Source organism: Oncorhynchus clarkii, chromosome 9 (assembly GCF_045791955.1).
Source record: "Oncorhynchus clarkii lewisi isolate Uvic-CL-2024 chromosome 9, UVic_Ocla_1.0, whole genome shotgun sequence".
In the NCBI taxonomy this organism is placed as follows: Eukaryota; Metazoa; Chordata; class Actinopteri; order Salmoniformes; family Salmonidae; genus Oncorhynchus; species Oncorhynchus clarkii.
In genome coordinates, this window is record NC_092155.1 from 6,566,562 (window position 1) to 6,590,685 (window position 24,124).

At 41.9% G+C, this 24,124-nt stretch overlaps 1 protein-coding gene across 6 annotated transcripts in view; it reads left to right on the top strand.

The window, feature by feature from the left end:
• The first annotated feature begins 4,914 nt into the window (after nucleotides 1-4,914).
• LOC139415798 (zinc finger protein 638-like) overlaps nucleotides 4,915-24,124 on the top strand; it is a 31,541-nt gene continuing 12,331 nt past the window's right edge. The window contains exons 1-11 of one of the 6 annotated variants that reach the window (XM_071163894.1): nucleotides 4,915-4,994; nucleotides 8,927-10,814; nucleotides 12,223-12,284; nucleotides 12,827-12,865; nucleotides 13,237-13,539; nucleotides 14,942-15,063; nucleotides 16,492-16,739; nucleotides 18,962-19,105; nucleotides 19,398-19,555; nucleotides 23,276-23,444; nucleotides 23,891-24,034. In XM_071163894.1, coding sequence (XP_071019995.1) covers nucleotides 9,165-10,814; nucleotides 12,223-12,284; nucleotides 12,827-12,865; nucleotides 13,237-13,539; nucleotides 14,942-15,063; nucleotides 16,492-16,739; nucleotides 18,962-19,105; nucleotides 19,398-19,555; nucleotides 23,276-23,444; nucleotides 23,891-24,034 — 3,039 coding nt within the window. In that variant the 5' untranslated portion in view covers nucleotides 4,915-4,994; nucleotides 8,927-9,164. Of the gene's footprint in view, nucleotides 4,995-7,875; nucleotides 10,815-12,222; nucleotides 12,285-12,826; nucleotides 12,866-13,233; nucleotides 13,540-14,941; nucleotides 15,064-16,491; nucleotides 16,740-18,961; nucleotides 19,106-19,397; nucleotides 19,556-23,275; nucleotides 23,445-23,890; nucleotides 24,035-24,124 lie in introns of those variants that run through there. The other 5 variants (XM_071163896.1, XM_071163891.1, XM_071163895.1 and 2 more) reach the window with 5 other exon arrangements.

Sequence of the window (24,124 nt, forward strand, 5' to 3'; positions counted from 1 at the left end):
TGGGCCACTAACCGAAATGTTTATAGATCAAATCCCTGAGCTGACAAGGTAAAAATCTGTCATTCTGCCTCAAACACGGCAGTTAACCCACTGTTCCTAGGCTGTCATTGTAAAAAATTATTTGTTCTCAACTGACTTGCCGAGATAAATAAAAGACTGCCTAATTGGATCAATTAACACATTTCGAAGTTCAAAATTGTGCACTCTCCTCAACCAACAGCATGGTATTCTTTCACTGTAATAGCTACTGTAAATTGGACAGTGCAGTTAGATTAACAAGAATTTAAGCTTTCTGCCCAAATAAGACATGTCTATGTCCTGGGAAATGTTCTTGTTACTTACAACCTCATGCTAATCACATTAGCCTACATTAGCTCAACCATCCCGTGGGGGGACACTGATCCTGTAGAGGTTAAAACCTCTTTGGGCTAGGGGGCGGTATTTTTGCGTCCGGATGAAAAGCATGCCCAAAGTAAACTGCCTGCTACTCAGGCCTAGAAGCTAGGATATGCATATAGAAAACACTCTAAAGTTTCTAAAACTGTTAAAATAATGTCTGTAAGTATAACAGAACGTATTTGGCAGGCGAAACCCAGAGGACAAACCATCCAGGATTTTTTGTTGTTGTTGAGGACTGTGTTTTCTATTGAATTTCTATGGGGAACTAGATTTATGAGGCACATGCTTGCAGTTCCTATGCCTTCCACTAGATGTCAACAGTCTTTAGAAATTGGTTGATGTTTTTCCTTTGAGAAATGAAGAAGTACGGCTATTCAGAATGAGAATCAAGCTAAGTGGACTCTTTTGTTTGATGAGCGCGACCTGGAACTCGCTCCACTTTTAAATTCTTATCAATTATTTACGTTTTACGATACCTAAGGATGGATTAGGAAAGTTGTTTGAAATGTTTGGACAAAGTTTACAGGTACCTTATTAGATAGTTTGTCAGCATGTTGGGCGAGTTGGAACCAGTGTTTTTCTGAATTAAACGCGCCAAATAAATTGACATTTTGGGGATATAAAAAAGGAGTTTATCGAACAAAAATGACCATTTGTGATGTTTCTGGGACATATTGGAGTGCCAACAGAAGAAGATCCTCAAAGGTAAGGCATGAATTTTATTGTCATTTCTGACTTTCATGTCACACCTGCTTGGTTGAAATATGATTTTCATGTGTTTGTATGGTGGGGTGCTGTCCTCAGATAATCACATGGTTTGCTTTCGCTGTAAAGCCTTTTTGAAATCTGACATGGTGGCTGGATTAACAAGAAGTTAAGATTTATTTTGATGTATTGCACTTGTGATTTGATGAAAGTTAAATATTTCTAATAATTTAATTTGAATTTTGCACTCTGCAATTTCACCGAATGTTGGCCAGGTGGGACGCTAATGTCCCACTTATCCATTGGGATGAGTTGGACCGCAGAGTGAAGGAAAAGCAGCCAACAGTGCTCAGCAAATGTGGGAACTCCTTCAAGACTGTTAGAAAAGCATTCCAGGTGAAGCTGATTGAGACAAAGCCAAGAAGGTGCAAAGCTGTCAAGGCAAAGGGTACCTACTTTGAAGAATTTCAAATATATTTAGATTTGTTTAATACTTTTTTGGATACTACATGATTTGTACATGATATGTGTTATTTCATAGTTTTGATGTCTTCACTATTATTCTACAATGTAGGAAATAGTAAAAATAAAGCTTCAGCTTCACCTGGAATGCTTTTCTAACAGTCTTGAAGGAGTTCCCACATATGCTGAGCACTTGTTGGCTGCTTTTCCTTCACTCTGCGGTCCAACTCATCCCAAAACATCTCAACTGGATTGAGGTTTGGTGATTGTGGAGGCCAGGTCATCTGATGTAGCACTCCATCACTCTCCTTCTTGGTAAAATAGCCCTTACACAGCCTGGAGGTGTGTTGGGTCATTGTCCCACTTAGCCAGATGGGATGGCGTATCGCTGTAGGAATTTTTCTGTAAAGATCCGAGACACGATTGTGTCGAGGCACAGATCTGGGAAGGGTACCAAAACATTTCTGTAGCATTGAAGGTCCCCAAGAACAAAGTGGCCTCCAACACTCTTAAATGGAAGAAGTTAGGAACCACCAAGACTCTTCCTAGAGACGGCCGCCCAGCCAAACTGAGCAATCGGGAAAAGGGCTTTGGTCAGGGAGGTGACCAAGAACCTGATGGTCACTCTGACAGAGCTCCAGAGTTCCTCTGTGGAGATGGGAGAACCTTCCAGAAGGACAACCATCTCTGCAGCACTCCACCAAACAGGCCTTTATGGTAGAGTGGCCAGATGGAAGCCACTCCTCAGTAAAAGGCACATGACAGCCCTCTTGGAGTTTGACAAAAGGCCCCTTAGGACTCTCAGACTATGAGAAATAAGATTCTCTGGTCTGATGAAACTGAGATTGAACTCTTTGGCCTAAATGCCAAGCGTCACGTCTGGAGGAACCTGGCACCCTCCCTACGGGATGCAGGAGTGGCTTTGGGACACGTCTCTGAATGTTCTTGAGTGGCCCAGCCAGACCCAGAACGTGAACCCGATCTAACATCTCTGGAGAGACCTGAAAATAGCTGTGCAGCGACGCTCCCCATCCAACCAGACAGAGGATCTGCAGAGAAGAAACTCCCCAAATACAGGTGTGCCAAGCTTGTAACGTCATACCCAAGAAGACTTGAGGCTGTAATCGCTGGTGAAGGTGCTGAAGTACTGAGCGAAGGGTTTGAATACTCATGTAAATGTGATATTTCAGGTTTTTATTCATTTATAAATTAGCTTTGTTTTTGCTTTGTCATTTCTTATTATTTGCGTGGAACTGCTTTGCTTTATCTTGGCCAGGTCGCAGTTGTAAATGAGAACTTGTTCTCAACTGGCCTACCTGGTTAAATAAAGGTGAAATAAAAAATAAATAAAAATTATGGGGCACTGTGTGTAGATTGATAATAAAAAAAAACATCTTAAATTTAGAATAAGGCTGTAACCTAATAAAACGTGGGGAAAGTCATGGGGTATGAATACTTTCCGAACAAATCTGTAAGTCAGAAATACATTACTTAATTATTTGACATTTGAGTTTCTCAAAAAATGCTACTTCCTCTTTTTTCCTCAGAGTGACGTGGATATTTAGCGTTTTGCAACAAACACCTGTTTATTTGTCTCTGAAATTAAACCCATGTAGTGATAGATTATAACACATATAATTTAACAACTATAACAAAAACACACCAATCATACCTTTTTTAATTAAACAATAGCTAATTTAACAAAATGTATCGCGTTTTGGAATGAAACTCATATAAATATATAAATATACATTCACCCACCTGTGATGCTGTGCACCTTGCATATGACTTTTCCCATAGCTGTCTAAGTTCTTTACTTGACTTGCCTAGTTAAATAAAGACTAAATAAATAAATACATGTTAAACTTGGTAAATTATTCTGTGAATTTGATGTTGATGTAGGGCTTGGGTTCCCCCATCTGGCGAAGAATGGCGACTACAAGTTCCTCCAATCAACTCCTCTGTTTTCAGTGGGTCTATGACGTGTTTCGGATGAGACAGTCAAATGCGCACGCGCAACTCATTTAGCGTCCTTGGAGCCGCCTGGAGAGAAAGTTCAATCAACTACTCTGTTTTTTTTTTTGTTAAGAAAAAAATAATGTTTTATTCATAATACAAAATCAGCTGACATTGATTGCTGCATCAAACATGTCTAACAAAACAAAACACAGGTATTAACAAGAAAATACTAAAAAGTTCAAAAAATATCAATAAAATAATACAAAAAATAAACAATTTTAGTGCATTTATATTCACTCTGAAAATATCTTATTATAATGATTCAGGAAGATGTTATTCCTGTTGTTATTCACTAGGGTTAATGTTTTAATAAGATAATTAAATTCAATTAGAAAAACATGTAATTTTGGTATAGAGTGTATATGGAATTGTTGTTGGTGTATGTAGTATTTGGCAACAAGAATAAACAAATTAACAATCATTTCAATGGTCTTGTTATCATTGCAATAGTAACATATTATATATTTTATGTTAAAATTATAGGCAGTGTTCATAATGGGAAATAAGTACTTTGCAAGGTTTTCCCAAAATTCAGACACAAATTTACATTCAAAGAACAAGTGAGTCAGATTCTCACCTTCTTCTTCACAGAAAACGCAGATATCATCAATAGCCACAAATTTGGACATCATAGAATTACATGGATATATCTAATGTGAAATGAAGTGCACTTCCTTAACTTTGTTTGGTATACAGTATTTGTAAGGCCTTTAACCAGGCATTTTTCAGGAATAAGCATGTTCCAGAAAAAACTTTCCTCTCGGTGTAAGTTGTGAATGAAGAATTTGTCTTATATATTTATTACAACAAGATCTTTCAAGTAAGCCCACGCCTTCCAATCTTGAGTTCTGGATAAACTTTGTGATCATTCCCAAAATTAAGATGACTTTTCATGAAGTTAGACCGCTTTGATCACAGAAATAAACTCTCTGAAAGGTGTTGGAAACTCTTTCTATGTTTCATAAATTGTTCATATGTGAGAATATTACCCTTCTTGTCAAAAACATCAAGAACAAAGTCAATATTCCTCTCATGCCAGCTGGGGTAGAACAATGACTGATTCCTTTCAGTTATGTCTGAATTATTCCACAAAAGAGATTTATGTGGGGAGAAATTGTGCAGGAAACATATTTTCCAGACCATTAAAGCTTGTTGGTGAAACCTAGCCAATTTAGCAGGTAATCTTTCAGGAATATAATTACATTTCAGTAAAAATTGAAGACCTCCCAATTTATTAAACACATTATCCAATCAACTACTCTGTTTTCATTCGGTTAGGTCTATGACGTTGTTCGGGTGAGATAGTCGAATGCGCATGCGCAAATTGCCAGTCAAGCGTCCGTGGATTCGCTTGGAGAGAAAGACAAGTACGAGATTTCTCCATAGAAAATAACCGAAAATAACAGAAGGTATGTAACAAAAACCCTATTTGAGAAGACATAAGAGATGAGTTGTTGTTCATATGTGTGATTTAAAACGGACAATACCGCTGGCTGGAAGTAGAAACTCGGGTTTGTGTCCTCTGTCGCATGCGGCGCTTAATGCAACACGATACAGGAAATACAAAATGGAGGGCTGATGGTTTTTCGGAAAGTCGAAGACGCAAAAGGCAGCTGTGATCTATCACGTCTTAGGGTGACCACATTTAAAATGCCCAAATGCGGGACATTACGTAGGACAGTGTAGCATATATTTGTGTGCAGCACCCCTCCCCCAAAACACAGCCCCTGCTCATGGTGTAAATCAGAGAAAGAGGTGAAGCGAGATGTTTCTCCACAGATAGAAGAATGAGACAGATATTTAACCGGATGTAATGTGAAGTTGTATAAATGTGAAGCATCCGCTTGGCATTTTTTTCACTCTTACCAAATATGGTAGTGAGAGGAAGCCCAGCGACCCCGCAGTGGGAGAAGAAGGAACCAGGTGGATTTGGGCCGATATTCTGCACATTATGGCATCGATGAAACATTTCATCTCAACACAGTTGTCTGTTACGAACAGACTACGTTTTGTAGACGTTTTTTTAAAACCTTTTGTCAAAGGTTTAAATGTTTGATTGTTTGAGTGTTAATTAAGGTGATTTGAGTTATTGCACCTCAGAGTAGGCGTTCCCTAACAAGGAATGAGCTGGAATGAGCCAATAGGATAGGATCTCTGGCTTGTTCTGCCCACGACAGGCAGTGGGATATCAGGTTATGCTGGCTATGCTATTAAATTTGGATCTGTAATGTTACTCATTTTATCATTATGTGATCTTCCAAGACATTTATTCATCTTTGATCTAACTTTATGGGACTCCCAATCACAACAAGGTTGTGATACAGCCCAGGATTCGAACCAGGGTCTGTAGTGACTCCTCTAGCACTGAGACGCAGTGCCTTAGACAGCTGCACCTCTCGGGATCCCAGTGATCACCCTTATCACAGCCTAACCAAAAACCAATCTTCCGGTTTTCTGTGAAATCTGTATGATTTTTTAACATGCATTACAAAACTTCCTTCTGGATGGGGGACTGGCTGTTGTGTGCACATTATTGTTTGGCTAGCAATGCTAGTTTACAGCCTGTAAAGTGTGACAATAGCTACTACATTTCTGTTAGCTAGCTAATAGTTTGCAGCCTGTAAAGTGTGGGACTAGCTACTACATTTCTGTTAGCTAGCTAATATTTTGCAGCCTGTAAAGTGTGGCACTAGCCACTACATTTCTGTTAGTTAGCTAATAGTTTGCAGTCTGTAAAGTGTGACACTAGCTACTACATTTCTGTTAGCTAGCTAATAATATAAAATGTCAGAGTTTTCTAATTATTTGTGAATTTGTATTGATCTCCTCTCTAAGTTGAGAGTTGTAACACGAGCTCATCAGCCATCTGGCTCGGTGGCTAACTCCTTGCACCTTGTGGTGTGCACATGACCAATGAACGAGCAGATGCTGTTTAGGTCAAACGAGGACACCGCCCCCCCACCCCCCAACGTTGAATTGCATTGAATTCAACATTGGGCATAAATGAGCGTTTTGTATCAGGAAAGTTACCTCACACGACCTCTACAAGCCATAATTCAGAATGAAATGTACTTTACCGGTTGTCTGTGATGTCGGGTGATAGAAATATGAACCCACTAACCAGCACTTTGAAAAGGTTGACGCAATTATGGATTTCCTGTATCATCGTCTTGAAAACTTGATCAACCGCGTGGACAACCGGTGAAGCAAGTTCCAACATTCTGCCGTGTAGAAGTCGCATAAGGAAACTTTCCTGATCCAAATGCTAATTTGTTCCCGACGTAGAGAATTGAAATGAACTTCAATGTGAGGTTTCCGGGCCAGGCGGCGCATGCTGCTGAGTCTTTACCCGGATACTGCAACCGGGGCGGCAGAGTAGCCTAGTGGTTAGAGCGTTGGACTAGTAACTTGCAAGTTCAAATCCCCAAGCTGACAAGGTAAAAATCTGTCGTTCTGCCCCTGAACGGGCAGATAACCCACTGTTCCTAGGCCGTAATTGAAAATAAGAATATGTTCTTAACTGACTTGCCTAGTTAAATAAAGGTAAAATTAAAAATCTGTCGGCCAGGACGACCAAGTCCAAACACTGTTTTTTTCCCCTAAGAACATTTATCATCTTTTAGCTCCACGTTTGTTTGTTTTGCCTTTTTATATTTAGTAGACAATTCAATGTTAGTCCCCGTCCCCATGGTAACATGGCGTTAGTCCCCGTCGTAACATGCCGTTATTCCCCGTCCCCGTGGTAACATGGCATTATTCACAGTCCCCGTGGTAACATGGCGTTAGTCCCCGTGGTAACATGGCGTTAGTCCCCGTGGTAACATGGCGTTAGTCCCCGTCCCCGTGGTAACATGGCGTTAGTCCCCGTCCCTGTGGTAACCTCGCAGACAATCCATTTAGACCAGGTGTTTGAAATGTGTGCTCTTTCACAGCTATTAAAAGGCGGCTATTTAAGAGATCTATTTAAGAGATCTATTTAAGAGGCTTTTCATTGGAAGTTTGGCGGAGTGTGTTTCCCACCATTTTAATACGTTGCTGTTATAGAAGTTGTTGGTTTCATTGCTTAATGATGATGATGATGATAGCTGAATGGCAGCTGAAATATTTACGTTTTCCATCAGGTCTTATAGGGCCTCGTTCCACTCGTGATCACTGCAACGTTATAGAATAATCTATTGACATTATTGCGTTTTTTTTTTAACATAGTTATGCCAGTATTGGACTTGTTTTTGGTATTGTCAAATGCAGTAGTTTGGGGCACGTGGTCAGCTCTGTTATCAGCTGATCTCTCTGTGTTTAATCACACGTGAAAACATCTACAGCCTTCCTATCAGTATAGAATATCCTGATGCAAAGATACATGAACATGATTTTATATATACGAAGCCAATCACAGTGGTAAACTGCTTAAAATCCAGGCTCGGGTACGGGTTCTCCTTGCACCTATTTTACCCACTATCTTTCTCTGCGGGTGGTGGTGATGGGTTCCCTTCTCTCAAAACTGGGTTTTATGAAGCAGGTTTTGAAGTTCAGCTTTCATGTCTCAACGCTTTGCACCATGACGTTAACCACTTTGGATATAAACACGCTGTTAAGAATATTTTCTCGTCAACATTATCGGAAAGTGTATTAGTGTGGGTTAGAGACATGAATTGGTTTAGTTAACTCTCAAGTGCAGTGTTCTGTTTGGTTATACAACTTTCAGATCGTTGTCTTAGGAAGTTCCGTTACAACTAACCCTGACACCGTTTCTTGATTTATGCATCCACGTAACCTTTCACATTTTGATTCGGTCTTCATTCGATAATCAATAGCTTACACTTAATCCTACTAAATCTGATCTTTAGTGAAACTAGTAAGCCCCGTTTCATTACTGAATAAACTATTTCCCTTGGCAGTCTATTTTAAAAGTATGACTGTAAACCTTTTGTTAAAAAAAAAGCTGCAATCTTGCAAATTTCACTAAAGCAGTGCATGGAGTTTGTAAAATAATGTTGTATGTTTTTCACGATGACTACTTCTCCCCCTCCTGTCTGTTCCCTGTTTGCTTGCTGTTTTTCTTTCCCCCAGTGAAGATGCAGGAACTGTCTTCTTCTGCTCTGACCTAACCAACAGAACCCTGATGATGTTCTAGAAGCTGTTCTAGAACAGTTTGACACACAACTGATGTGAAAAGTGTTTCAGTGTGGAATAGACTGGAAACTGACCAAACCGATCAATCGCAGAAATCCAGTCTGCTTTCCAGTTTGATTACTACTGTCCATAGCCCTGTCCCAGGGCGAGCCAGAGAGAAGACCAACCAGTAACCCTCCTGTGTGTTTCTCCTCTCCAACTCTTTCAGCTTTGCGTTGCTATTGGATCGTTGCGCTGCTCCCCTTTCCAGCCCGCTGAATCCGATTGGAGGGCTGGGAGTTGGGATCCCGCCCCTGCAGCTCCTCTTAGGCCACACCTCCCTGCAGCTGGCCCAGCTCGTTACCGCTGCAACCGTCACTTCTGCCGCCAACCCCCCCACCACCCTACACTCACCTCCTCTCGCCCCCTTCATCAACCTCCTCACAGCAGCAGCTACCGTCAATAACATGTCCCGTCCCCTATATAACCCCTTAGGGGATCAGTACTCTTCACAGGCCCAGAGATCTGCCGCCCAGATGGGGCAGTACGGACTCACACAATCCCAGGCCGGAAGGGACCCTCTGGGGGCCTCCCGCCTTGGTCTGGGGTCTGGTGGGGGTGGTGGTGGTTCCTCCGGCCAGGGAGGCATGATGTCCTCGATGGTGGCCCAGCAGATGGGGTATGACCCGGGGCAGAGATCGACCGGGATGACCCCGGAGATGGAGACCTCCATAGACCACCACATCCGCGGGGCCAGAGAGGAGGTGAGGCTGCTCAGCCAGTTGATGCAGCAGAATAAGAACCAGCAGGTCTCACTGGACGCCCAAGACCTTCGCCTAAGTCGTGACCCCATGGACGAGCTCTCGTCTGGGGGAGGGCTGGGCGGTTACACACCTGGCCGGACCTCCAGCGACCAGCAAAGTTCCATGGACCCCTGGTCTGGCTTCCTGACCCAGTCTGCTTCCTCCAAACTCTTCTCCTCCACCCTTCCTCAGTACCAAAGCCAAACCTCTGGGTTTGGAGGTGCGGGAGTGCTGGGGTCCACCTCAAGAGGTTCCGAGGCTCCCATGAGCGCCTCGTCCACAGCCTCTCGTCCAGCCCGGTACACGTCTGAGTCCGCCAGCAGCATCCTGGCGAGTTTCGGCTTGTCCAACGAAGACCTGGAGCTCCTCAGCCACTACCCAGACGATCAACTGACCCCAGACAACCTGCCCTTCATCCTCAGAGACATCCGCATCCGTAAGGCCAATAGAACTATGGATGTGGACCCTCGGCCCAAGGTAGGCGGTGGACCTGGCCCAGGGTCCGACCACGGTGGTGGAGGACAGAGCAAAGTGATCGATTACGAACATTCTCGTGCTACTAAATACGACAGTTATGATGATGGCGATAATAGCCAACCCGATAATTACAGCTCGCGCAATCCGCTCCCGAAAGAGAATCCAAAATATGACATGGTCAGAGACTCGCTGAGCGGGTACGCCGGCCATTCCATGACCTCCGACCTTTCCAAACAGCGTACCCAACAGCAGCACATCCACAGCCCTGCGGTCCAGAGCCCCATGCCCATGACAGACACAGGCTCTCGCATCGGCCTTCCTCCGCCTTCCAGCCAACCCCAGCAGACCCTCAAAACCCACGGCTCATCCTCTAAAGCGACATCCAAGCCCATGAACATCCCTGTCCGCAGCGGAGACCAAGGACTCAACCGACTCCTGGCTTCCCAGAGTCAAGGCAACGCTCGGGGCCACGCTCAGCCCCGGTCCGGCCTGGTGGTTCTTGGTGGTGGAGGTGGAGCTGGGGTCGGAATTCCAGGACTCAGGGTTGGAGGTGTCCCGGTCGGGGTTCCTCCTCCCACGACACCCCCCATTTGGCCTTCCATATTCCCCATCATGAACCCGTCAATCCCACCTCCTGGTCATGTCCCGGTGACTTTTCCTCCGCCCCGGATTGGTCCGATGCCTTCCATGCACCAGCAGATGAACCTACCTCCCCCGATGATGATGATGACGAAGAGGTTACCGACCCCGACCATGATGAGCGATTACTCCGCAGCTTCTCCCAGATTCTTTCCTCATACCTGTTCTCTCTGTAACATAGAATGTGCCCAGCTAAAGGTGAGTTTGTTTTGTTGTTGCCATTCCTGTCTTGACCTGGATTCTAAATACTGTTTGAGATTGTTATACTTTGAGCACTGGTTGATTTTTATTTCCTGTAAGGCCAAAATACTATTTTTATTTGTATGTTTCTACCTGTTTCAGTCCCGGATAATAGACCAGGTGTTTTAGCCCTCCAGAAACGGCTCCAGCTGTTTCAGTTTCAGGGGATCAATCAAGTACATATAAAGTATTTGAAATCTCAAATAGTATTTGAACCCAGTTCTGAACCTCTCCAGACTGATTGTGTGCCTTTAAAAAAAAATATATATATATATATTGTTGAACCTCATGTTGTAACTCAAGACTTTTTGCTTCTTGTTGAATCCATTTTTGTTTATTCAAACACTTCAGTCTAGCTGTGATTGTCTCATGTATTTCACGGTGAGTTGAGACGTTCTAAAATGGATGAAAATCATTAAATAAAACAGAAAAGCTTATTATTTTTTTGTATAAAAAATGTTTTCTCCTCGGAGTATGAAGACATCGAATCCTGGACTGAATTCAACATTATTTTATTGTCGTTATTGAAAATTGTGTAATGTCATGAGATTTTTTTTAAATTTTTACATTTTACATTTTTTAAACCTTGAAATATTGTCATTTGTTTGTAAAATTAAGACATTCCGTTATAAAATGCAGTTTTATTTGTGACTTTCGATGACCGGGATTTGTCTTGAGGAGGACGAGTGCTCGAAGACGATACAACCAACGACAAGATGAGAAGCTGCCAGAGAACAACCATCAATCAATCAAATGTATTTATAAAGCCCTTCATAAATCAGCTGATGTCACAGTGCTGTACAGAAACAAGGAAGTTTAGGCTCCATCTCTAGACGTTGACCGTTGTGAATTAATGGACTATTTACGCCACTTAATGTTTTCTACTCAAACCCCTGATATCATTGTATTATACCCTTGTGTTTAAACCAGTGACACAACACACTACTTACTGCGTTTTAATTAAAAAAAAATATACAATTGATTTAGTCACTTTGGGAAGTACGTTGTTTTTTGGGAAGAAGATGGCTGCCGAGAGACTGCTGAGAGGATCCGTTCCAGAGAAGAACCCCGGAAGATTCCAGATGCTGCCATTGTTTTTTCTCCAGCATCAGACTTTTGCTGTTAATCTTTTTCTTGGTAGAACAGAGAGCCTATTTTTACCATGTTATTTTTTTTCCCCCAACATTGTATAAATCAACTCCTGCTATGAAAGCAGAAAGAAATTGGACTCTGTTGAGAAAAAAACAAACAAATGTATTGAAAGTGCTTGATTTAGAGGAGTTTGGGGGTTATTGGTGGTGTTGAGAGGTGAGGAGGAGGGTGAAGACCCAGACTGATTGTCTCTGTTTGCTGTTTTGATCAACAGAACTGGATCGAGCATCAAAACACCGGTCTCCACGTTGAGAATTGCCGTCTACTCAGGAAATCGTGAGTCTTCTTCTCTCTCTTTATATATATCACTTATCCCATTCTTTTCTCAGCCCCCCCTCATCTCCTCCTCAAAAAACCCACTGGAGGGCCTCCCGGGTGGCGCAGTGGTTAAGGGCGCTGTACCGCTAACCACGGTTGCCAGGTACACAGTGTTTCCTCCGACACATTGGTGCGGCTGGCTTCCGGGTTGGATGGCGCTGTGTTAAGAAGCAGTGCGGCTTGGTTGGGTTGTGTATCACAGGACACATTACTTTCAACCTTCGTCTCTCCCGAGCCCGTACGGGAGTTGTAGCGATGAGACAGTAGCTACTAAACAATTGGACACCACGAAATTGGGGAGAAAAAGGGGTAAAATTCAAAAACAAAAAAAATACCACTGGAGGAAAAAGTCTTGAGTGGGTTGATATCTTGTCCAATACAGTTGAGAATAATGAGCGGAGATTTGGATGCGAGGAAAATCGCGGAAATAGGATTTGAAATCTGCTGATGACCTCACATTGTAGCTTGTGCCAGTCACCTGTTCCATTTCCTCCTTCCAGGTATCCCGACTGGAACGTGGAAACTGTAGCTGTATCAAGGTGAGTCCCCTACATGTACTGTGCTCTATAATAGAAGGTTATTAAATGTCCCTTCGATTTAGGTCACTGCTGACTGAATGGTTTAGCAAGTTGAGTCTCAGCGTCTGTTGGAAGTATATAAACACTCCCCTTTTCATCCTTTACGTTACCAACCAGAATAACTTCATCAGCCTGACCACCTCTTCCTTCTCTCATCCTCCTCCTCTCTCCCCCCCCCCCCCTCTTTCTCCCCTTTCCTCCCCCTCTCTTTCTCCCCTTTCCTCCCCCTCTCTTTCTCCCCTTTCCTCCCCTTCCCCCCCTCCCCCTCTTTCTCCCCTCCCCTCCCCCTCTTTCTCCCCTTTCCTCCCCCTTTCCTCCCCTGCTCCTAGTAGAAATGAAAGCAGCCAGTTGTCCTCCAAGCGCCGTCGGCGGACACGCTCCGCCTCCCGTTCTTCATCCTGGTCTCGCTCTCCTTCTCCTCCTCCTCGCCCCTTCTCCTACCACACCCCTTCCTCCTCTACTCGCCGACCTCGATCCAGGGATCGATCCCGCGAACGTCGACACAACACCACCACCCGGCGTTCCCGGTCTCCGGGTTCACTTCGGGGCAGGGAGAGAGAACGTGACCCTCCGGCCTCGTCGTCTTCCCACCGGGATCAGGAACGTCGACCTCAGACAGCCTCTTCATCCCGGAGGTAAGATAACAGACTTTTAAATGAGTTAATATGTTTGAATATTCCTCTCAACTTCTCTGGGATGGTAGCGTCCCACCTCGCCAACATCCTGTGAAATTGCATGGCTCCAAATTCAAAACAACAGAAATCCCAATCCCATTAACATTCCTCAAATATACATACAATTATTTTAAAGATTTTTTTTCTTGTTGTAGATCACACTGTCCGATTTCAAAAAGGCTTTACTGCGAAAGCACACCAAACGATTATGTTAGGTCACCACCTAGTCACAGAAAAACACAACCATTTTTCCAGCCAAAGAGAGGAGTCACAAAAAGCTGAAATAGAGATTAAAATGAATCACTATCCTTTGATGATCTTCATCAGATGACACTCATAGGACTTCATGTTACACAACACATGTATGTTTTGTTCGATAAAGTTCATATTTATATCCAAACATTTCAGTTTACATTGGCGCGTTATGTTCAGTAGTTCCAAAACATCCGGTGAGAGAGCCACATCAATTCACAGAAATACTCATAATAAACATTGATAAAAGATACAACTCTTATGCGTGGAATTATAGATATACTTCTCCTTAATGCAACCGCTATGTCAGATTTTCGAAACAAATACCTTCGAGTTTAGCCCGGTAATCCAAATTCATGAAGCTCAATCACTAGGAGCAGACGAAAAGTCAAAAGTTCCTGTTACAGTCCGTAGAAACATGTCAAACGACGTATAGAATCCATCTTTAGGATGTTTTTAACATAAATCTTCTAATGTTTCAACCGGAGAATTCCTTTGTCTGTAGAATTGCAGTGAAACGCCTCTCACATGACCAGCTCATGCCACTCTGGCAGACCTCTGACTCAATCCCCCTCTCATTCGCCCCCACTTCATAGTAGAAGCCTGAAACAAGGTTCGAAAGACTGTTGACATCTAGTGGATGGAAGTGCATTATGACCTGATAGAAACTGTATATTCGATAGGCAATGAGTTGGAAAAACTACAAACCTCAGATTTCCCACTTCCTGATTGGATTTTTTTCTCAGGTTTTTTGCCTGCCATATGAGTTCTGTTATACTCACAGACATCATTCAAACAGTTTTAGAAACTTCAGAGTGTTTTTTCCACCAAATCGACTAATTATATGCATATTCTAACTTTTATGGCTGAGGTAGTTTACTCTGGGAACCTTATTCATCCAAGCTACTCAATAATGCCCCCCAGTCCCAAATAAGTTAAATTAGTTAATATGTATGAATATTCCTCTCTTTAATGAGTTAATATGTATGAATATTCCTCTCTTTAATGAGTTAATATGTATGAATATTCCTCTCTTTAATGAGTTAATATGTTTGAATATTCCTCTCTTTAATGAGTTAATATGTATGAATATTCCTATTCCTTCATCCAGGTCGCGCTCTAGGAGCTATGAGCGGGAGAGAGCGAGGGAACGTCGGGAGACGACGAGGAGGAGCAGCCTGCCGAAGTCTAACAGTGCTGAGAGACTGGCCAAGAAACTACTGGAGTCATCTGGTGAGACACACACACACACACACACACACACACTGGAGTCATCTGGTGAGACACACACACACACACACTGGAGTCATTTTTCATTTTAAGAAAAATAAAATAACAAATTACAGAGCAGTAAATAACAACAGCGAGGCTATTTACAGGGTATTACGGTACAGAGTAAATGTGGAGGCTATATACAGGGTATTACGGTACAGAGTCAATGTGGAGGCTATATACAGGGTATTACGGTACAGAGTCAATGTGGAGGCTATATACAGGGTATTACGGTACAGAGTCAATGTGGAGGCTATATACAGGGTATTACGGTATAGAGTCAATGTGGAGGCTATATACAGGGTATTACGGTACAGAGTCAATATACAGGGTATTACGGTACAGAGTCAATGTGGAGGCTATATACAGGGTGTTACGGTACAGAGTCAATGTGGAGGCTATATACAGGGTGTTACGGTACAGAGTCAATGTGGAGGCTATATACAGGGTATTACGGTACAGAGTCAATGTGGAGGCTATATACAGGGTGTTACGGTACAGAGTCAATGTGGAGGCTATATATAGGGTATTACGGTACAGAGTCAATGTGCTGGGGCATCGGTTAGTCGAGGTAATAGAGTATTGACAGTACTGTCATTGCCAACAAAGGGTATATAACATTATAACATTATTATACAAGTATTGAGAAACTTTTGTTATTGACCAAATACTTATTTTCCACCAGAATTTGCAAATAAATTCATAAAAAATCCTACAATGTGATTTTCTGGATATTTTTTCTTCTCATTTTGTCTGTCATAGTTGAAGTGTACCTATGATGAAAATTACAGGCCTCTCATCTTTTTAAGTGGGAGAACTTGCACAATTGGTAGCTGACTAAATACTTGTTTGCCCCACTGTGTGTGTGTGTGTGTGTGTGTGTGTGTGTGTGTGTGTGTGTGTGTGTGTGTGTGTGTGTGTGTGTGTGTATATATATATATATATATATATATATATATATATATATATATATATATATATATATAGCGTTATTAAAGTGACTATGCAGAGATAATAACAGGGTAGCAATGCAAATAGTCTGGGTAGCCATTTTGACTAGATGTTCATTAGTCTTATGTCTTGGGGGTAGAAGATGTTTAGATGCCTCATGGACCTATACTTGGTGCTCCGGCGGTACCGCTTGCCGTGCGGTAGCAGAGAGAACAGTCTGTGATTGGGTCACCCTCACAGTGGTTAGTTAGGGTAATATTAGGCCAAACCATTCTGACGCTACAGATATTTTTGCGAGTAGATGGATTTTCGGGATTTTTTCCTGGACTGGACAAACAGCTCTGTAATTCTGCCACTTTCCAGGCCGACATGAAGGAGGCATGCAGCAAATAATGGCATATCTCATGCCTAAACAGAGTGTTTCCCCTTCCCTTCCAGCTGGCCTCTCCCTGACGGAGAACACCAGTCTAGAAGTTATGATGCAGTCCCTCGCACCCGCGCTCCTGGCAGAGCTCGCCAAGAAGAAGGGAGCCGCCGCCTCCTCCTCCTCTTCCTCCTCGAAGGGAGGTGCCTCTCGGAAAACTGAAACGGGAATGTCCAAGTCGGGAAGCAAGCTCGGATCTGGAAGGTCATCAACCAGGAAATCGTCCTCTCCCTCCAAGTCATCCAGCTCCACTTCTACCAAGGTGTGTATTTTGTCTTCCAGACGTTTAAATTAAACTGTTAAAACCTCTTGAAGCTAGGGGGCACTATTTTTATGTTTGGAAAAATAACGTTCCCAAAGTAAACGGCCTATTTCCCAGGACCAGATGCTAGAATATGCATATAATTGACAGATTAGGATAGAAAACACTCTATAAAGTGTATAACAGAACTGATATTGCAGGCGAAACCCTGAGGAAAATCCAACCAGGAAGTGACTCTTATTTTGAAACCTCTCTGTTCCTATGCATGCCTATCCTCCATTTAAAGGGATATCAACCAGATTCCTTTTTATATGGCTTCCCTACGGTATCAACAGTCTTTAGACATAGTTTCAGGCTTTAATTTTGAAAAATGAGCGTGAAAGATCACATTGCGTAAGTGGATAGGTGGGGGTTCAGAGTGAGTTTTTGCGCTCCAGAGTAAAGCGGCCATTGTTTCTCCCGCTGTTATTGAAAAACACTCGGTTGATATATTATCGAATATATATTTTAAAAACAACCTGAGGAATGATTTAAAAAAAAAAACGTTTGACATGTTTCTGTGGACATTATGGAAACTATTTGGAATTTCCGTCTGCGTTGTCGTGACCGCTCTTTCCTGTGGACTTCTGAACATAACGCGACAAACAGAGGTATTTTGGGTTATAATAAATAATCTTTATGGAACAAAAGGAACATTTGTTGTGTAACTAGGAGTCTCGTGAGTGAAAACATCCGAAGATCATCAAAGGTAAACGGTTAATTTGATTGCTTTTCTGATTTTCGTGACCAAGCTTCCTGATGCTAAGTGTACATAATGCTATGCTAGGCTATCGATAAACTTACACAAACGCTTGGATTGCTTTCGCTGTAAAGCGGAATTTCAAAATCTGAGACGACAGGTGGATTAACAAAAGGCTAAGCTGTGTTTGCAATATTGCACTTGCATATGAATATGAACCGTATAATGACCAGTATTGTCTCCCCCAAACCATAGAATGACCAGTGTTGTCTCCCCCAAACCATAGAATGACCAGTATTGTCTCCCCCAAACCATAGAATGGCCAGTATTGTCTTCTCTCCCCCAAACCATAGAATGGCCAGTATTGTCTTCCCTCCCCCAAACCATAGAATGACCAGTATTGTCTCCCCCAAACCATAGAATGACCAGGATTGTCTCCCCTCTGTTCTGCAGCTCTAAACATGATCATCTACTAACATAACTGAAGGGGTATTCCCTTACATACCTGACGGGCGGGGTTTTACTGCCCGGGGGCGGGGTTTTACTGCCCGGGGGGGGGGGGTTACACCCCCGGGGGGCGGGGTTTCCTCCGCTTGAGATTTACCCACGGGATCTACGCTCAGCTGCCATTCGTTCGTGATACTGTCATCACCTGCTGTCTGTTGGACTCAATGCCAAAGAAGATGAAGCAAAGCAAGCAGGGAGGAATGGATGTATCTGTGGCAACATCGCAAGTCTGTGTGAATGTTTCTTCTCGTTAATCGTTAGTAGTGAGGAGTGACTGCTTCTCTGACGTTCTTTCTTCGTTGAAACTGTCAATCAAATCAAATGTATTTATCTCTTTTTTTATGTCAGCAGATGTCCAACCCTCATCACATGTCCAACCCTCATCACATGTCCAACCCTCATCACATGTCCAACCCTCATCACATGTCCAACCCTCATCACATGTCCAACAATACGTTTAGACTGAGACACTCAGTGGAGACACAATATCAAACACAAACTACACCTTCTGTCCTCTCTCTCTCTCCTCCTCTGTCCTCTCTCTCTCCTCCTCTGTCCTCTCTCTCTCCTCCTCTGTCCTCTCTCTCTCTCCTTCTCTGTCCTCTCTCTCCTCCTCTGTCCTCTCTCTCTCTCTCTCTCTCTCTCTCTCTCTCTCATCTGTCCTCTCTCTCTCTCTCTCTCCTCTGTCCTCTCTCTCCTCCTCTGTCCTCTCTCTCTCCTCCTCTGTCCTCTCTCTCTCCTCCTCTGTCCTCTCTCTCTCCTCTGTCCTCTCTCTCTCCTCCTCTGTCCTCTCTCTCTCCTCCTCTGTCCTCTCTCTCTCTCTCTCTCTCTCTCCTCTGTCCTCTCTCTCTTTCTTCTCTGTCCTCTCTTTCTCTTCTGTCCTCTCTCTCTCTCTCTCTCCTCTGTCCTCTCTCTCTCTGTCCTCTCTCTCTCCTCTGTCCTCTCTCTCTCTCCTCTGTCCTCCTGTTTTCTCTAGACTAAGAAGAAACGAGGCCCAGGGACCTCAGCTCTGTTAAGACTGATGAATATCCCTCAGCACACAGCTCATGATGAGGTGGTGAAGGCGGTAGAACCCTTCGGAAAGATCAACAACATCATCCTGCTCAAGTCCATACAGCAGGTACATTAGATGTAGAGTACCCCATTCCACCTGTTAATACCCCTTATTGTCTCTATTTCAATGTAGAGTACCCCATTCCTCCTGTTATTACCCCTTATTGTCTCTATTTCATGATGTCCCAGTCCTTCCCCTTGCTGGTGACCCCCCCCCCCCCCCCCACCAGTCCCCACAAGAAAGGTTATTAGAACTGGACACTGTTACAGACACAACTAATCAACCACAAATACATCTCTCTCTTTCCCTCTCTGGCCCGGTCCCCCCCTCTCTCTCATCTCCATCTCTCTCTCTGTAGGCGTCAGTATTGTTTGAGAAAGAGGAGGATGCCAGACTGCTGGCTAGCTGTAAGACCCTGACCATCAGAGGCCAGGTCGTTATCATACGGATGGAGGAAGAGACTCTGCTGGAGGACTCAAAGGAACTGGACCGGGACAAGAAGTCTTCTTCTGAAAAGTAACAGAATTAGTTAACTCTATATATTCACTATGACATCATTCGCTCTATATATTCACTATGACATCATTAGTTAACTCTATATATTCACAAGGACATCATTAGTTAACTCTATATATTCACGAGGACATCATTAGTTAAATATATTCACGAGGACATCATTAGTTAACTCTATATATTCACGAGGACATCATTAGTTAACTCTATATATTCACGAGGACATCATTAGTTAACTCTATATATTCACTATGACATCATTAGTTAACTCTATATATTCACTATGACATCATTCACTCTATATATATTCACTATGACATCATTCACTCTATATACAGTGCCTTGCGAAAGTATTCGGCCCCCTTGAACTTTGCGAACTTTTGCCACATTTCAGGCTTCAAACATAAAGATATAAAACTGTATTTTTTTGTGAAGAATCAACAACAAGTGGGACACAATCATGAAGTGGAACGACATTTATTGGATATTTCAAACTTTTTTACCAAATCAAAAACTGAAACATTGGGCGTGCAAAATTATTCAGCCCCTTTACTTTCAGTGCAGCAAACTCGCTCCAGAAGTTCAGTGAGGATCTCTGAATGATCCAATGTTGACCTAAATGACTAATGATGATAAATACAATCCACCTGTGTGTAATCAAGTTTCCGTATAAATGCACCTGCACTGTGATAGTCTCAGAGGTCCGTTAAAAGCGCAGAGAGCATCCTGAAGAACAAGGAACACACCAGGCAGGTCCGAGATACTGTTGTGAAGAAGTTTAAAGCCGGATTTGGATACAAAAAGATTTCCCAAGCTTTAAACATCCCAAGGAGCACTGTGCAAGCGATAATATAGAAATGGAAGGAGTATCAGACCACTGCAAATCTACCAAGACCTGGCCGTCCCTCTAAACTTTCAGCTCATACAAGGAGAAGACTGATCAAAGATGCAGCCAAGAGGCCCATGATCACTCTGGATGAACTGCAGAGATCTACAGCTGAGGTGGGAGACTCTGTCCATAGGACAACAATCAGTCGTATATTGCACAAATCTGGCCTTTATGGAAGAGTGGCAAGAAGAAAGCCATTTCTTAAAGATATCCATAAAAAGTGTCATTTAAAGTTTGCCACAAGCCACCTGGGAGACACACCAAACATGTGGAAGAAGGTGCTCTGGTCAGATGAAACCAAAATTGAACTTTTTGGCAACAATGCAAAACGTTATGTTTGGCGTAAAAGCAACACAGCTCATCACCCTGAACACACCATCCCCACTGTCAAACATGGTGGTGGCAGCATCATGGTTTGGGCCTGCTTTTCTTCAGCAGGGACAGGGAAGATGGTTAAAATTGATGGGAAGATGGATGGAGCCAAATACAGGACCATTCTGGAAGAAAACCTGATGGAGTCTGCAAAAGACCTGAGACTGGGACGCAGATTTGTCTTCCAACAAGACAATGATCCAAAACATAAAGCAAAATCTACAATGGAATTGTTCAAAAATAAACATATCCAGGTGTTAGAATGGCCAAGTCAAAGTCCAGACCTGAATCCAATCGAGAATCTGTTGAAAGAACTGAAAACTGCTGTTCACAAATGCTCTCCATCCAACCTCACTGAGCTCGAGCTGTTTTGCAAGGAGGAATGGGAAAAAAATTCAGTCTCTCGATGTGCAAAACTGATAGAGACATACCCCAAAGTATTAACTTAAGGGGGCTGAATAATTTTGCACGCCGAATTTTTCAGTTTTTGATTTGTTAAAAAAGTTTGAAATATCCAATAAATGTCGTTCCACTTCATGATTGTGTCCCACTTGTTGTTGATTCTTCACAAAAAAATACAGTTTTATATCTTTATGTTTGAAGCCTGAAATGTGGCAAAAGGTCGCAAAGTTCAAGGGGGCCGAATACTTTCGCAAGGCACTGTATATTCACTGACATCATTCACTCTATATATATTCACTATGACATCATTAGTTAACTCTATATATTCACGAGGATATCATTAGTTAACTCTATATATTCACGAGGACATCATTAGTTAACTCTATATATTCACTATGACATCATTCACTCTATATATATTCACTGACATCATTCACTCTATATATTTTCACTATGACATCATTAGTTAACTCTATATATATTCACGAGGATATCATTAGTTAACTCTATATTCACTATGACATCATTAGTTAACTCTATATATTCACTATGACATCATTAGTTAACTATATATTCACTATGACATCATTCGTTAACTCTATATGTTCAGTATATAATTAATCAACTCTATATATTCAGTATATAATTAATCAACTCTATATATTCAGTATATAATTAATCAACTCTACATATTCAGTATATAATTAATCAACTCTATATATTCAGTATATAATTAATCAACTCTATATATTCGGTGTGAGATCGTTAGTCAACTCTATATATTCAGTATATAATTAATCAACTCTATATATTCGGTGTGAGTATATAATTAATCAACTCTATATATCGTTAGTCAACTCTATATATTCAGTATATAATTAATCAACTCTATATATTCGGTGTGAGATCGTTAGTCAACTCTATATATTCAGTATATATTTAATCAACTCTATATATTCAGTATATAATTAATCAACTCTATATATTCAGTATATAATTAATCAACTCTATATATTCAGTATATAATTAATCAACTCTATATATTCAGTATATAATTAATCAACTCTATATATTCGGTGTGAGATCGTTAGTCAACTCTATATATTCAGTATATAATTAATCAACTCTATATATTCGGTGTGAGATCGTTAGTCAACTCTATATATTCAGTATATAATTAATCAACTCTATATATTCAGTATATAATTAATCAACTCTATATATTCAGTATATAATTAATCAACTCTATATATTCAGTATATAATTAATCAACTCTATATATTCAGTATATAATTAATCAACTCTATATATTCAGTATATAATTAATCAACTCTATATATTCGGTATATAATTAATCAACTCTATATATTCAGTATATAATTAATCAACTCTATATATTCAGTATATAATTAATCAACTCTATATATTCGGTATATAATTAATCAACTCTATATATTCAGTATATAATTAATCAACTCTATATATTCAGTATATAATTAATCAACTCTATATATTCGGTATATAATTAATCAACTCTATATATTCGGTATATAATTAATCAACTCTATATATTCAGTATATAATTAATCAACTCTATATATTCAGTATATAATTAATCAACTCTATATATTCAGTATATAATTAATCAACTCTATATATTCGGTATATAATTAATCAACTCTATATATTCGGTGTGAGATCCTTCATTAAAAGGTATAAAAGACGATGTATTTTTACATTTTGCATACAACCCCTCCCTCTCTCTCTTCCCCTTCCCCTCCCTATTTCTCTCTTCCCCTCCATATTTCTCTCTTCCCCTCCCTCTCGCTCTCTTTTTCTCTTCCCCTTCCCCTCCCTATTTCTCTCTTCCCCTCCCTATTTCTCTCTTCCCCTCCCTCTCGCTCTCTTTTTCTCTTCCCCTCTTTCTCTTCCCTTTCCCCTCTCTCTCTCTCTCTCTCTTCCCCTCCCCTCTCTCTCTTTCCCCTCTCTCTCTCTCTCTCTTCCCCTCCCCTCTCTCTCTTTCCCCTCCCCTCTCTCTCTTTCCCCTCTCTCTCCCTCAGGAAAGCGACACCAGCCCAGTCTCAGACCAGCACAACCAAGTCAACTAAAACATCTACCAAGTCTTCAACGACCGCAACTAAACCGCAAACTGCCGGTACCAAGAACACACCCAAGGTGTGTGGATCTAATACCAAGTCCAAGGGGAAAAGTCCCCTCGGTCCTCAGCAGGTACGTTTTGGGCTTCCTTCTTTTTTACACACAAGAGCACTGGTGTCTCTCCAGGGAGTGTCTGTGAGCTCCAGATCTCTAGACACTAAGGACTCGTAGCGAGCAGGTAGGAGGAGTAAACTAGCCAAAGTCCCAGCAGCCTTTGTCAGAGCGTGTTCAGCGAGGCAATATGCCAGGTCACTGGAGCAGGGCCCAGGAGGTGTTTAGGTCATGCACCGGGGCCAGATCTCTATCTGAAACGTGCCGTTTGTTTTCAGGCCCTAAATAAAGTCATATTTGTCCCTGTAATTAGAATTAGAAAAAACATAATCAGGAAATATGTCTTCGGCTCCACGACATTAAAAACAGAGAAACATGAATCACATTATCGGTGACTCTGAACCTGGGTCTATGGGGTCAGAAACAAACTGATCCGTCTTTCTCCCTCTCCTCTTTTCCGTGTTTAGCCTGACATTGCGAATAATAGGTTTGTGAAGATCGAAGGTTTACCAGAAACTGGATATACAGAGGAAGATGTTCTGGCTCTGGTGAAGCCTTACGGATACAAACCTGGACTCTACAACTGTTTCATCCTGCCCAACCAGAGATGGGTAGGTTGGCTGTTTTTCTGTCTGTCCCTGTCTCTCTCTCTGTGTATCTGTCTCTCTGTCTGTCTGTAGGGTTTTCATGGCTCAAAAGGT